A 13,946-nucleotide genomic window follows, 5' to 3' on the forward strand; every position below is an offset into this window, starting at 1 on the left:
TCTCCTATTGAGGCAATGCATGCAAGGTGATATGCAGCTAAAATATTGACAGAAACAAAATGCTCCCTGTTAATATCATTGTGTCCACAAGCTCCCTTTGCAAAACAAAAAAAATATCCAGATCACAATATCAAAGTAGAAGGAAATAGGGGGTTTCAGTGATCAAAGTCAGAGGGGAAGAATTCCTACTTACATCACTGTTGGATACAGGAAGGCATAGGGAAAAAAACAAGAGCACCACACCAAAGATCAATGTGTTCCAGTGCTAAAACATTCCTTTTTTTTATCAGGAGAAAAAATAATAATAACACAAACAGTGCATATGTAAAATATTGAAAAAGGAAAATAGTAAAGAAAAATATCATAGAAAATAAAAATCAGGAGTGGGTATTAACACCTGCAGATGATATACAAATATGTGAATAAGAGGATTGTCTAGGAAAACAATTCTGTTGTGCAAAATTTGAAAGCCTTTGGTTTTTCAGCAACACAAGCAGTCTGGGTATGATCTGGGGTCCCCAGTACTGCAAAGCAGAAAGCTATAAATCTGTATTTTTACACCCACAATTTACATTGTATACTACCTTTTACTGAAACCAAATAAAACAGGCAATTAGCAATGTGGGCAACCCATGGCTCCATTATCAAAATATGTTCAAAACAGTGCTGAGAACGTTTAGACTTGCAAGTGTACTCAAATGAAGGAAAACTTCAAACAAGCTCAATAGCTCTGATGTAGTGGCTCCCACACAGCAAGGCTTCCCTTGATGGGGACCCAACACTAGCTCAAACCATAGAAATGCAGAAGAGAGCGTCATACCAAAAACAAATAAAAAAGTCCAAGACCATTTTAACTGTTGGTAAAAAAAGTCATATAAAAACAGCCAACACATTTCAGGACCAACACCACTTCCCCTTCATCAGGGCTCAACACAGGATACAACTTGGATAAACTCAGAAAAAAACAGTGACTTTACAGATCTATATTAGAACCAGCATTGAACTCTCTACATGGAGGAACAATCTGATAGCAGTTGCTAAGCAGCAATGGAGGAAGAGTGTTGCCCCTTAAAGCGGTAGAAAAACGATCGTTTTTTTGTTTTGTTTCCTTGAAACCTGCAAGGCAAAGTTATAACGTGCTAGTATACAACACATACTAGCATATTATGTGAAACTTACCTTAAAACTAAGCCCTTCAGTGGCGTGGTGTCACTGCTGACAGGGATTCCATCTTCATCTGGTCTTCCTTTCCGGGTTGGTGGGCTCCAGTCCTTTCATTGGACAAGCCGCAAAGATGTTACTCCCATGCATGCACGCAGGAGTTGCTGTTCACGGCACAGAGCTCTGAAGGAACGGTGCGGAAATGCTGCTCCTTCAGAGTGCATGCGTGGTGATGCCACCGGCAGCTTCACAAGTAAATATCTCCTAAACGGCGCACGTTTAGGAAATAATTACTGTACCTATAGGTAAGCTGTATTATAGGCTTACCTATAGGTAAAAATCATCCATGGGAGTTTACTCCCGCTTTAAATGTGTTGGCTATTTTTATATGACTTTTTGATCAACAAATAAAATGATCTTGGACTCTTTGTTCGGTTTTGGTGTGGCGCTTCTTTTTGTATTTCCATGTCTTGATTATGTCAGGGGATTCTAGCAAGTCAATAGGTTGGATATTTTTCAGCCCATAAATGGCCCCTGCATTATGTATGTAACCAGTATACTTTAAATTAAAGTGAGTCTTTTAAATAAAGGTAAATATGTTTTTGTTCATGTGCAGACAATACAGACTGTGCTCATTATTATAAGCTTGGAGTGAAAAAGAGCGGATTTATACCCTGCAATTCCACCTCGCTGTGCATCCTGCCAGAATGGATATGTGATGGCTCAAACGACTGTGGGGACTATTCAGATGAATTAAAATGCCCAGGTAATTTCCAGAGCGTGTCTCTCCTGATGTCTGCTCTGTAATGTCATAATATTGGAGAGCCATAAACTTGCTGGATGGAGCTGGTTACAGAATTAACAGACATTGCATGGATGGCTGCCATAGTCAGAGAAAATAAAATTGTTGTAATTGTTTTCTCCATTTCTGCAACATTTTTTTGTCATGGTAATGGAAATTAATAAACTTACAATACCTGGGAATAGAATGCATGCTATTTAGCATTAGGCTCACATTTTTATTTCCAAGGAAGATCCTATATATGAGAATATTTTACAGCAACACGTAAAAATTGGACATGTGAAACACACACAATGCTCCTGGTAGGAGAAGGGTACAGTGTGCGTCTAGTCTTTAGGTCAAATTGAAGAGCTGAGGAGCCTGTGAGTTTTTGGAGCTACAAGTCCAACATCGTTAGTTCTCAACGGTAAGCTTTTGGTGCTGCCAATAAGCTATTGTTTAGTGTCCAATGCCCATGATCTCAAACCTACTCCCAATAGAACCATGAGGTGGATCAAATAAACATTTTCTCTTAACTGCCTCCTTCCCTATTTGCTCATACCTTCCTTTCATTTGGCCACTGGGAGTGAAATAGAAGAGCATCAATGACACCTCACCCTAAAATCAAGAAAATTGCCCACTTTATCTCAAAAGTGCCTTGATTGCACATTTTAGCCAGTTTTTTGCTCTTATCCTTAAAGGATATCTAACCCCAGTTACAAAAATATTGCAGCCAACCAGTCCTTAGATGTTGTGGCTACATTAATGCTTCTTTAAGTACGTTCAGTGCATTACATCTGTGCGCGTGCACTACTTTATCCTTTCATGTCTATGAGTGGTTGTACACAGCTCTAGGACTTTTGGGACACCAGAGATATGCAGTGTCTTTATGCTGCATGGGCAAATGCACCCGTTTGCATGTAGCCTAATTTCTTCCAAGTAAGGACACCTGTAGCAAGTACAGAAAATACATGTTGGTCTTACTACAAATGCAGTGTACTTCTCACTTAGGTCCCGTTCAGATATAGGTGATTTGGAATGATGGGCAGAATCCAAATCACAGCAAAACATGCAACATTCATTTGAGTGCCATTTATCTTGACTAGAACTCCAAACGCAGTGTGATTTTACAGTGATCACTAAATGTGTGAGAATCATGGCAAAACGCAAGCGTAAAATCGTTCCTGGCTCGGGGACAAAATTTGGTCACTGAGCTTCTTTGGAGCGACAATCATGCATAGGGCAGCCCATTCAGTTGAATGGGCTGCCTCAAGCACGACACACATTTCCACATGAGAATCCACAAAATCATGAGCAGAAACGCAAGTATGCATAGTGTGAACAGAGCCTTTATGTTCAATAAACTGAAATAAAAATTATTACTCTGCAAATTACTAAACTCCTCAACCCCCATGTAATTGAGATAAAGAGAGGAATACAGGTTTGAAGACCAGCCTGGGTGACAACCACGACTCCTTCCATATATATACAGTGGAGTGAGTGAGCATAACTACCCTAGGACAGGGAATGTGCTACTCGCAGAATTATCAGGTGATAATATATAGAAAAAAATCCTAAAGAAGAAAACTAATGTGGCTGCCACATCTAAGGGCTGATGTAATATATTATGTTTTTGTTTTTGGGTTTAGTTATGTCCTAATGCCCCGTACACACGGTCGGATTTTCCGACGGAAAATGTGTGATAGGACCTTGTTGTCGGAAATTCCGACCGTGTGTGGGCTCCATCACACATTTTCCATCGGATTTTCCGACACACATAGTTTGAGAGCTTGCTATAAAATTTTCCGACAACAAAATCCGTTGTCGGAATTTCCGATCGTGTGTAGACAAATCCGACGCACAAAGTGCCACGCATGCTCAGAATAAATAAAGAGATGAAAGCTATTGGCTACTGCCCCGTTTATAGTGCCGACGTACGTGTTTTACATCACCGCTTTCAAAATGATTGGATTTTCAGACAAATTTGTGTGACCGTGTGTATGCAAGACAAGTTTGAACCAACATCCGTCGGAAAAAATCCTAGGATTTTGTTGTCGGAATGTCCGATCAATGTCCGACCGTGTGTTTGGGGCATTTGTCTGTAGCCCTCACTTTACCCTTAGCCTAACCCCTAATACTAAATTATGCACAAAAAGCCAATATTTGTAATTTATGATGAAAAAAGCACACCGTACAACAATGAGACCTTACAGAAATGAGATCTCAACACAAAAATAAACAAACTGATCTGTATTGGCAGCATTTTATTCATGGCAAGGAAGCAATAATTAGTTATTTGTTCACATGTCTTACTTATTGTGAAGCATAACTATTAAATAAGGGTATAAATGAAAAATAACAAAATAGTTTTGTGTTTGCGAAGGTTTTGTAAAGATTTTTGTAAAGATTTTTTTTTCTTTTGTAGCAAAAGGCAAACTCCAATGTGAAGAGAATTACTTTGCGTGTCGCAGTGGGAGGTGCATCTTGAATACATGGGTTTGTGACGGTCAGAAGGACTGTGAAGATGGTACAGATGAGATACACTGCGGTGAGATTGCTTTTGTGCTGTTTATGGCAAAAAGTAAAGTATCCTATTTTATTTTGTAATTTAACCTGTTGAAGTTGAGAGTTAAAAAAAGCATGTGCATGCAACCATGCAAACATACATGACCTTTTGCTTAAGGTCTCTTGCACACTGCTGCATACAGCTTCTTTTTTTTTTATCTGATATAAAATGCAGCCCATTGCTTTCAATATACCTCTACACACAGGTGCGTAAACAAGCTCTGTGTATTGATCAGTAAATACATTTTTTTAAAAACAGTAACCTGAGTAGCCAGTCTGTATTTTTGTGCATGTGTACTTGCAAATACGTGCAAATGCCACACTTCCTGCTTGTATGTGCATTATCTGCATTATCTCAAATACTCGCAAATATGCGCAAGTGATATACAGCCCATCCTCACATTTTTCTGCCAGGAATGTCTGATGCCCATGCATCAGTACAGAGTGCAGGAGGCCTTATATACAGTGTATTTTATATTACACATTTGCCATCCTGCAGAGTTTAACATTATCTCTCCTTAACTTTATAATCAAAGGGGTACTACCATCGAACAAAGTGTTGTAACACAGGAAACCCCTTATGCCAGGGTCCAGTCATGAGTGTGGCCTTTGCAATCCTGGTAGTTTCACCACTGGTGCCAGTAGTTATTTATTTTTATAATTTTTTGTATTTTACTTTTGTATTATTTTTTACCACTTTATGTTATTTTTTATTTTTTTACAATTTATTTTTTATTATTATTTAAATTTTTTTTGTTTTAGGAGCCCCATTGGGGGGGCTTTAGTGAAATATCAGTGGTCTAAACAGACCTCTGATGTTTTACGTTTGAGACAGAGAAGGGAGATTGAGGACATAGCCCTCAATCTTCATCTCTGTAACCTTAACTGCACAGAATGAATGAACAGGAATAGCTCTGTACAAAGCTTCCCATTCATTCACAAACACAGCTTACTATGCTTCAGTTATAATTGAACACAGTGAGTGATCAGTACCGATCACTGACTCTGTCCATTCAGAAAAGGAAGTGGCTGGTTAAAAACATATTCACCAGCCCCATGCCCGTTCTCCATCCTGACACCTCCCCCACAGAAGCCAGCAGGAGAGGGGAGGGGGGAAGCCGGAAGATCTGCGGAGGTGGGATAAGGGAGACCAGGGGAGCACACAGGGGCCCGAGAGGAGCAGAAAGAAAATGTAGCTGCATAGGAGGGGCAGCATATAGATGAACCAATCCCCTCCATTTTCTCTCCTGCATCCACTCAATGTCTGCAGGAAGGACAAGAAGAGAAGCCGGCTTCATCTCTTCTCCCTCCTGCAGGCATTCAGTGGATGCAGGAGGAAAATGGAGGGCTTCGGTTCATCTGTATGCCGCCCCCACCATCCCTCATGCCCAGGTGTACAGGGGAGCGGCACGGGCCCCCTGGAGCATGGGTCTAGGTCGCAATTGCAACACCCGTAGTTACACTCCTAGGAATTATCCTGAGAGCCCATTCACACTTGTACATTGTGGCAACACAATCGTTTAGTGTTGTTTACTTTGTTACATTTATTTTTACTGTACAAAGTGAATTTTCACTTAGCTTAGTGGAAACGGTGAAGCCATAACGATTTTATTCATCCAATCATGTGTGAGCAAATATTCTGTTGCACATTATTGGGTATTCTTTACTTAGTTTTACCTCATTTACTAAGCTAAGTGGTAGTTCACTTTGCAAAATACTCACACTCTACTCCTTTAGTAAATCAACCCCAATATTGTTCAAATATGCATGCACTATTTGTAACCCGGGAATCCCCCCCCAATGTCTGCCATGTTTCTAGAAGCCTTACCTGGAAAAATGGCTTGAGCTGTGTTCATGGTGAATCTTTTTCCACTGACTCATATATTACTGCAGAGAATATTCATTTAGAAATTGAGAGCATGATGAAAAGGTGAAAGCATTCTAAGATGAAGGTTGTTCTCAATTATTTGATTTGGAGTAGAGTGATTATATTAACGAGCATGGTGTCACCCTATATTGACAGAAATTAAATGGTAAATGTTTCCGATTAGGTACCTCCTGTTCCTGGAGTCAGTTTGCCTGCTCTAAAAACATGTGTATATCCAAACAGTGGATGTGCGATGGAGAGAATGATTGCGGCGATGGCTCTGATGAAAGTGATGCCGTTTGCGGTATGTATATTTGTCAGTATTTTATCTTCAAGTATGAAATGAACTTGTCCCTCATTATGTCAACTGTCTCTAGTTCTACACTGTCTTATACAACCATTGAGTCTAGAACAGGAGCCCACATCTGGCCCTCTACCAGGTTTTCCTTGGCCCGCAGCAACGTTGGTATAATGGGGGCTTCTGATGTAAAGGGGGGCTCTGATGTGATGGGATCTTCTGATGTTAAAGTGCAAATCTGATGTGCAGGGGGCTCTGATGTTGACATTGTACACTAGGCATCAGGCAGAACAATAGTCAGGTCCAGTCAGGAATCAAGGCAGGTGGAAAGCAAGTAAGAAGTCAAGTCCAGGCAGGGATATTGTTGGGCAACAAACAAAAATGTACTCAGATCCAGGCAGGGATCAGAGGCAGACGGCAATTAAGAGTGTAGCCAATCCAGATTGGCAATGATCAGGCGATCTCATAGGTAAGTATTATAGATCTTTCCAGCACTAGCTATTTTAAAGTCTTGAGCTCAAAGTGATTGTACAGTCTCGTTTAAAAAATAAATAAATAACAAACATGTTATACTTACCTTCTCTATATAGTTGGTTTTGCACAGAGCAGCCCGGTTCCTCCTCTTCTCGGGTCCCTCTTTGCTGCTCCTGGCCCCTTCCTCCTATTGAGTGCCCCCACAGTCAGCAGCTTCCTATGGGGGCACTAGAGCCGAGTCACAGCTCCGTGTGTCCATTCAGACACAGAGCCCTGACCCGGCCCTGCCCCCCCTCTCCCCTGATTGGCTGACTGACTTTGATTGACAGCCACGGGAGCCAATGGCACCGATGCTGTGCCAATCAAGAGGAGTGTCTCGGACAGCTTAGACATTTGTGGACATCACTGAAGAAAGATGGGGCTCAGGTAAGTAAATAGGGGGGTGCTGGGGGGCTGCTACACACAAAAGGTTTTTTATCTTAATGCATAGAATGCATTAAGTTAAAAAACCTTCTGTCTTTATAACTGCCTAGGGAACTCTGGAAGTCCTGGCAGGGATTCTTAATGTAAGAATGGAAGTCTTGACAAGGATTCTGTGAGTACCATTGGATGTCCTGACAGGGACTCTGGGAGTACCAAGGGAAGTCCTGGCAGGGATTCTGCAAGTACTATAGTAAGTCTTGGCAAGGATTCTGTGAGAAGCATTGGAGGTCCTGCCAGGGATTCTGGGAGTACCATTGGAAGTTCTGGCAAGGATTCTGTGAGTACCATTGGAGGTAATTTGCAGGGATACTATAAGTACCAATGGGAGTTCAATGGTATCATTGGAAGTCCTGCTAGGAAATCCAAAAGTTCTGTCAAGAACTCTGAGAGTAACAGTTGGATTTCCGCTTACTTTGCAGATATTTGTCACCTCCTAATATCTCAATGTGACAGGAAGTAATCCCCATCTCGCCCGCCCCCTCTGCCTAACAGGGACATAGACAATATAAATCTCACAGGGAGCCTAACATCCATTAAAAAAAAAAAGTTTGGGCTATAAAAAAGGTTTTATTGGCATTTCATTGGGAGTAACAAGAGTGTGTGCAAAAAAGTTTAGATTAAAAAATAAATAAATAACTAAGTTCTTAGAGCTTCCATGTCTTATCCTTTACTGGTGCCATTTTTTATTTTTGTCATATTAGGATCTGTGACATGCGCTAGTGACATGTTCAGCTGCCCCGGATCTCATGCCTGTGTTCCTCTTCATTGGCTTTGTGATGGTGAAAGAGATTGTCCAAATGGCAGTGATGAATTGTCCACTGCAGGCTGCGGTAAGTAATGTCTTGGGATGTGAACTGAGTATTAGATCTTATGACATAAGTTCTTTTTACATTAAGCTGTAATAACCATAATTGAATGGTAGTCTAGTGTATTAAAGTCATGTCAGGGACCAGATCACATAAATCTGATGGAGGTGTCTTTTATCTTTTAAGAAAGGGAACTTGTATTGTTAACCTGCGTGACAAGAGATCAGAGAGATAATTGTAGAAGAAGAGATGCTGTTTAATGCCATAGACAGTATTCGTAATAGAATGTCCTTGATGTTTAATTGATGGTAAAAGAGGAATGTCTTAAATGCTGATACTTAGGTGTTTTCACAGCTAAAATTAGACCTTAATTTCTGAAGGACCTTTTTGTTTAAGATATTGATCAATCTTATGTTATATGTAAAATTAATTCTGGGGTAGCGGGACATGGCAAGTATGGGGAATGGGCAGGTTAGGACCAACAGCGGGCTAAAGCCATCATAGAGCTCTACCAGGCTCTGGAAGGATCAAGGCCATATTTCCGGGATCCACCCAGCTGCCTTATTGACAGCTGGCTTCTGCCTACAGTGCTCGGCCGAGAGCCAAAGCCAATGTGCCCGCCCTCACCTCTCCTCAGCCTTGCAATCCAGTGATCATGAGAGGGGCAGAGTAGAGAGTGGTGGGACTCACCGTCACAGCTGTCTGTTCAGCATAAAATTCCAAGTTGGCCTATAAGTGCCACATCCCTGTTTAGAACTGGGAAACTAGAAATTGTTTGACATGGCAGGACTTTAAAGGCACAACACAAGCTTATAGTTTTAATAATAAAGTTTATTGTACATCAACAAAATCTCTCATTTAAAGTTTACTATTCTATATTGGATAAAAGATTTCAGTTTACATGAAAAATGTATTTCTTTACTCACAAAAGAGACCCAGTTACAAAAAAAAAAAAGGCTTACAATCCATACATTATGTATGATATATAACTATTTTTCTGAGTATGCACCAATAAAAAGAAGAAGAGTAAACCAGGGCCCCAATGGGGAAGTACAACCAAGGGGTAAGTCCCATCCAAGGGAGCAATGCCCGGGAAGACCCCACACAGGTAGAAATATTAGTGGATGAATAAAACTAAGAGCATTATGAAAGGATTTTATGTAAACAGAAACATCTGATATAATGAGTTTTTCTCATTGTGTTTTCAAGCGCCCACAGGTCAAAATCCTAATGCAACTTGAAGACAAAGTCTCATCAATAAGGAATAACGCGTTTTTTATCCAAGGTTGGGGGGGGGTCTCATTAGAAGGCACCACCTCCCCATAATAGAAACATTAGTAACAAATTGCGAAAATGGGAGTTTTAAGGTGCCAAATTTATCAATTGAAACAAAATCAAAATTTACAAGATTTTATTAAATAAACATTAAAAAGAATGATAAAATCAACATATGAAAATGCATACGATCGTACTACATGATATTTTCAGCTCTATATGTTTTGCCATCAGCGCGGCTACCTCAGGAGCTTATTATAAACCTTGTGTACAATATCACTATAAATAGGCAGAGAAAAAAGCATTAAGTGTATTCAATCAACATAAGATATGTCATTTTTTTATAAGGACCATAAAGGTCTATTACAGATATGCAGAAGATATATATATATATATATATATATATATATATATATATATATATATATATATATATATATATACATATCATCAATAGTTGACATATTCTATGAATCCTGTGTGTAGGTTACTCCTGCTGCCATTGCTCAGAACTTACCAAAAAGTGAGTGATCAGCAGCCATGTGACTGCTCAGTTCTCGCGCTTAGAGCTGGTGGAGGACAGCTGCAGCATCCCACTGATGCTGCAGCATGGAGGCGAGTATGGATTTTTATTTTGTCAGCAACTCCAAACTTCTCCTTTAAAGGCAAAATGATTGCACAGTTTTGCAAGTGCAGTTACACTGTGGAAGTGCAGTTGCTCCAGAATTGAGTAAATGAGGCAAAGCTTCATTTTACAATGAATACCCAATCACAAGCAATAAAAATTAAGTAGAACTTCACCACATTTGCTAAGCTATGGAGCAACTGTACTTGCATAGTCTATTTGCCTTTAGTAAACCAACCCCTAAGACTCCTAGGGGTGCTAAAGCTAGAGCAGTTGCAAGAGTATTTTTTTAAGATAGGGTTTGTTGACAAACTAGTTTGGTACTGGTTAGTAGCATTGCTTAGTTACATGTGTTAGAAATGCATGTTGCAGCTAAGAATGCATTTGACCTGCTTTGCCTGCGATGGATCTCAATAGGATCTGCTGTTTTCAAAGAAACTCAAAGCAGGTCAAATACAGCCTCAGAATGGTAATCAACACTACACTATTAAAGTAAATGGGAAAGTGCAAATTTTTCTTTGCAGTTAAATCCATGCTTTGTCTAGGAGGGTTTAAATAAGCTGCTCCCCTGGCGAATGACACCTTTCTCTCCTCTTGGATGCTCCCAGGATGTGGAAGGGCCCTCACTGTCCTCACATAAAATATAGGTACATGATGATGTCTGATATCTGTGACTGGTCGGGCAGCGGTTTTGGGGGACCGGTTATTCGGAGAGGGAGAAGTCTGAAGGAGCAACAAATGGGTTTGCTGCCCATTCTTAGTCTGTAGGGTTAATTATTGAGTTGGCCCACCCTATGCAGCTATAACAGCTTCAACTCTTCCGGGGAGTCTGTCCACAAGGTTTAGGAGTGTGTCTATGGGAATGTTTGATCATTCTTCCAGAAGAGCATTTGTGAGGTCAGGCACTGATGTTGGACAAGAAGACCTGGATCACAGTCTCCACTCTAATTCATCCCAAAGGTGTTCTATTGGGCTGAGGTCAGAACAGTCAAGTTCCTCCACCCCAAACTCGCTCATCAATGTCTTTATGGACATTGTTTGAGCACTGGTGTGCAGTCATGTTGGAGCAGGAAGGGACCATCCCGAAACTATTGGGAGCATGAGTAGATATATTTTATTCCTGCGCTACCATGTAACACTAAAATAAAAGGATAAAGGAGAAGCAGCTTGCACCGAATAGGGTCCAACCTGACCCTAACAACAAATGGGATATATTAAGTGGAGGTGGTGCTGCGCTAATCCTCATAAACCCCACAGTGCCTAGGTAACAATGAGCAGTCCCTTACTCCAGTGATAGAAAAACTAACTACAATGTGCTAATGAATAATGAGGCCGAGCGGTGCTATAAAACACCTAAAGTGCTGTATAAAGGAAGCAATCAGCGTGAGTAAGCGTGTATAAAATAAATCCTGTGTAGATAGAAAATGGTAATCAACCTCAAACATAAATGTATATGTGACATATGTAAACTTCTGAGGCCAAAGCGAAAATTCTCAAGAAAACCAAAAAAATAACAAACAAAGTTACACTAGATGTCCGTGGAGATCTGCAATCACTACCATAAGGTGTCCAATGCCTACAGCGGGTACTGACAGATACATACAGTGATGATAAAGTAATATGTGCAATAAGGTGGCCAATGCGTTCAGTGGGTGCTCACACTTAGATATAACATCAAATAATTTGTGCAGCAACAAAAAACATATACAAAAGTGACAAGTGCAATATGAGCTGATTCCAATAATCGTCCAAACGTGCCACACAGTGAAGAAAAAATGTTCAACAATAATTATAACCAAAGAAATAAATCAGCGTGCAAGGTTACAGTGAATGTCCATGGGGATCCATAATATATGCAATAAGGTGTCCAATGCCAACGTTAAATACTTAATGTTAGAATGCATAAGGAAAGGTGACTTGTGCCACACTAAGTATTTCACAGTTCAAGAAGGTGACTTGTGCAGTGTTTAGCAGCTCCAATAGTTCTTAAGACATGCCAAACAGTGAAAAGAGACGAACAGTGATAGAATCATTTCTTGCATTTAGATAGCATGGGTGCGCCTTTTCCCTACGCGTGGCGTCACGGGTCATGTGGCTTCATCAGGTCATCTGATGAAGCCACGTGACCCGTGACGCCACGCGTAGGGAAAAGGCACACCTTCCACTGTCAGCAGTGTGCGAGTTCGCCACTCGTTTGGATACACTGCATCCTCTGTTTTTAAACTGTGTGAGTACCTAATTTCTATTACTAATAAAGCTTGGTTTTATTAAAAATACTACACTATATGGCATCCTTGTCTCCCTTTGGTTACTATACTCCGGGAGGATTTTATTTATATTATTTATTTCAGGTACTTATATAGCGCCGTCAATTTACGCAGCGCTTTACATATACATTGTACATTCACATCAGTCCCTACCCTCAAGGAGCTTACAATCTAAGGTCCCTAACTCACATTCATACATACTAGGGATAATTTAGACAGGATCCAATTAACCTACCAGCATGTCTTTGGAGTGTGGGAGGAAACCGGAGTACCCGGAGGAAACCCACACAGACACAGGGAGAACATGCAAGCTCCAGGCAGGTAGTGTCGTGGTTGGGATTCGAACCAGTGACCCTTCTTACTGTGAGGTGAACAGAACATATGTTTTTGATGAACAGTTGCGCAAATATAGAGTGATATTATAAATTGCAACTCCCATCATTTTATTCTCCAGGACCTCTACTTTCAGAAAATATATCGTTGTTTGGGGGTTAAAGTAATTCTCTAGCAAAAAATGCAGATGTTAACTTTTGTGTTCAATTAAATTGCCAAAAAGACAAGTGGTTAAATCAAGGAACCTTCGCCATGCGTGTATCAGCTCATTTCTTTTCTCCTAAAATATTCAGATGGCATTTTCCTCATGGGACTTATTGATAAAGGTCACCAAAGTAGATGCTTTTATTTGAGCTTTCCTTTTAACAAGAAGCCAACACTCTTGCAGTCGCTGCGTTCTCCAGCCTGTCTGGCGCGCACGGCCTTCGTACAGCCATTTCTCCGTCCCCAGTCTGTCACATGTTTGAGTGACGGCCTGTGAAATGGCACTTTGTTCAGGGGGATGTGTAATCCAGGAGCACCTTCACGCCTGCACACTGCTGCCATAATGAAATGAAACACACTTGACTTGAGATGTGAAACGCGTGTGCGCGTCTGCAGATTAATCTCAGGCTGAATGTCCCTCGTATGAGCAGCTTGCTATGTGCTTACACTTTCTAACTGGCTTGGCAGTCACAGTCTAGTTTTATTTAAACCATTCTTTTGCAGAGAGGCGATAGAAAATAATCAAATTCTACGAGCAGATGTGGAGAAAAAATGATTATAGATGATGTAAAGGTGCATGGATTACGTCAGGTTGGTCTGACCTATCCACAGCTGGCCTTCATAATGTGGTGTTCTGCCAGGAAGATTATAGCCAAACTCCAGGCTGATAGAAAAGACAAGTTAATGCAGCCCTATAACCATTGAGGCTCGGTTTACACCTATGCGTGTGTGTGCGGGCCGCGTTGGCTCGTGCACAGCAGCCCTATTCATTTGAATGAGGCTGCTGTGCCTGCATTTCCCGCAGAA

The 13,946-nt window shown here is 40.8% G+C and overlaps 1 protein-coding gene across 6 annotated transcripts in view; it reads left to right on the forward strand.

Annotated features, from left to right (window-relative positions):
* The window catches only part of LRP1B (LDL receptor related protein 1B), a 2,172,167-nt gene that overhangs the window by 1,788,562 nt on the left and 369,659 nt on the right, over positions 1 to 13,946 (forward strand). For all 6 annotated transcript variants that reach the window (XM_073634235.1, XM_073634238.1, XM_073634240.1 and 3 more), the window contains 4 exons: positions 1,778 to 1,927; positions 4,368 to 4,490; positions 6,559 to 6,678; positions 8,331 to 8,459. In XM_073634235.1, coding sequence (XP_073490336.1) covers positions 1,778 to 1,927; positions 4,368 to 4,490; positions 6,559 to 6,678; positions 8,331 to 8,459 — 522 coding nt within the window. The remainder of the gene's footprint in view (positions 1 to 1,777; positions 1,928 to 4,367; positions 4,491 to 6,558; positions 6,679 to 8,330; positions 8,460 to 13,946) is intronic.

This window comes from Aquarana catesbeiana, linkage group LG06 (genome assembly GCF_042186555.1).
Source record: "Aquarana catesbeiana isolate 2022-GZ linkage group LG06, ASM4218655v1, whole genome shotgun sequence".
In the NCBI taxonomy this organism is placed as follows: domain Eukaryota; kingdom Metazoa; phylum Chordata; class Amphibia; order Anura; family Ranidae; genus Aquarana; species Aquarana catesbeiana.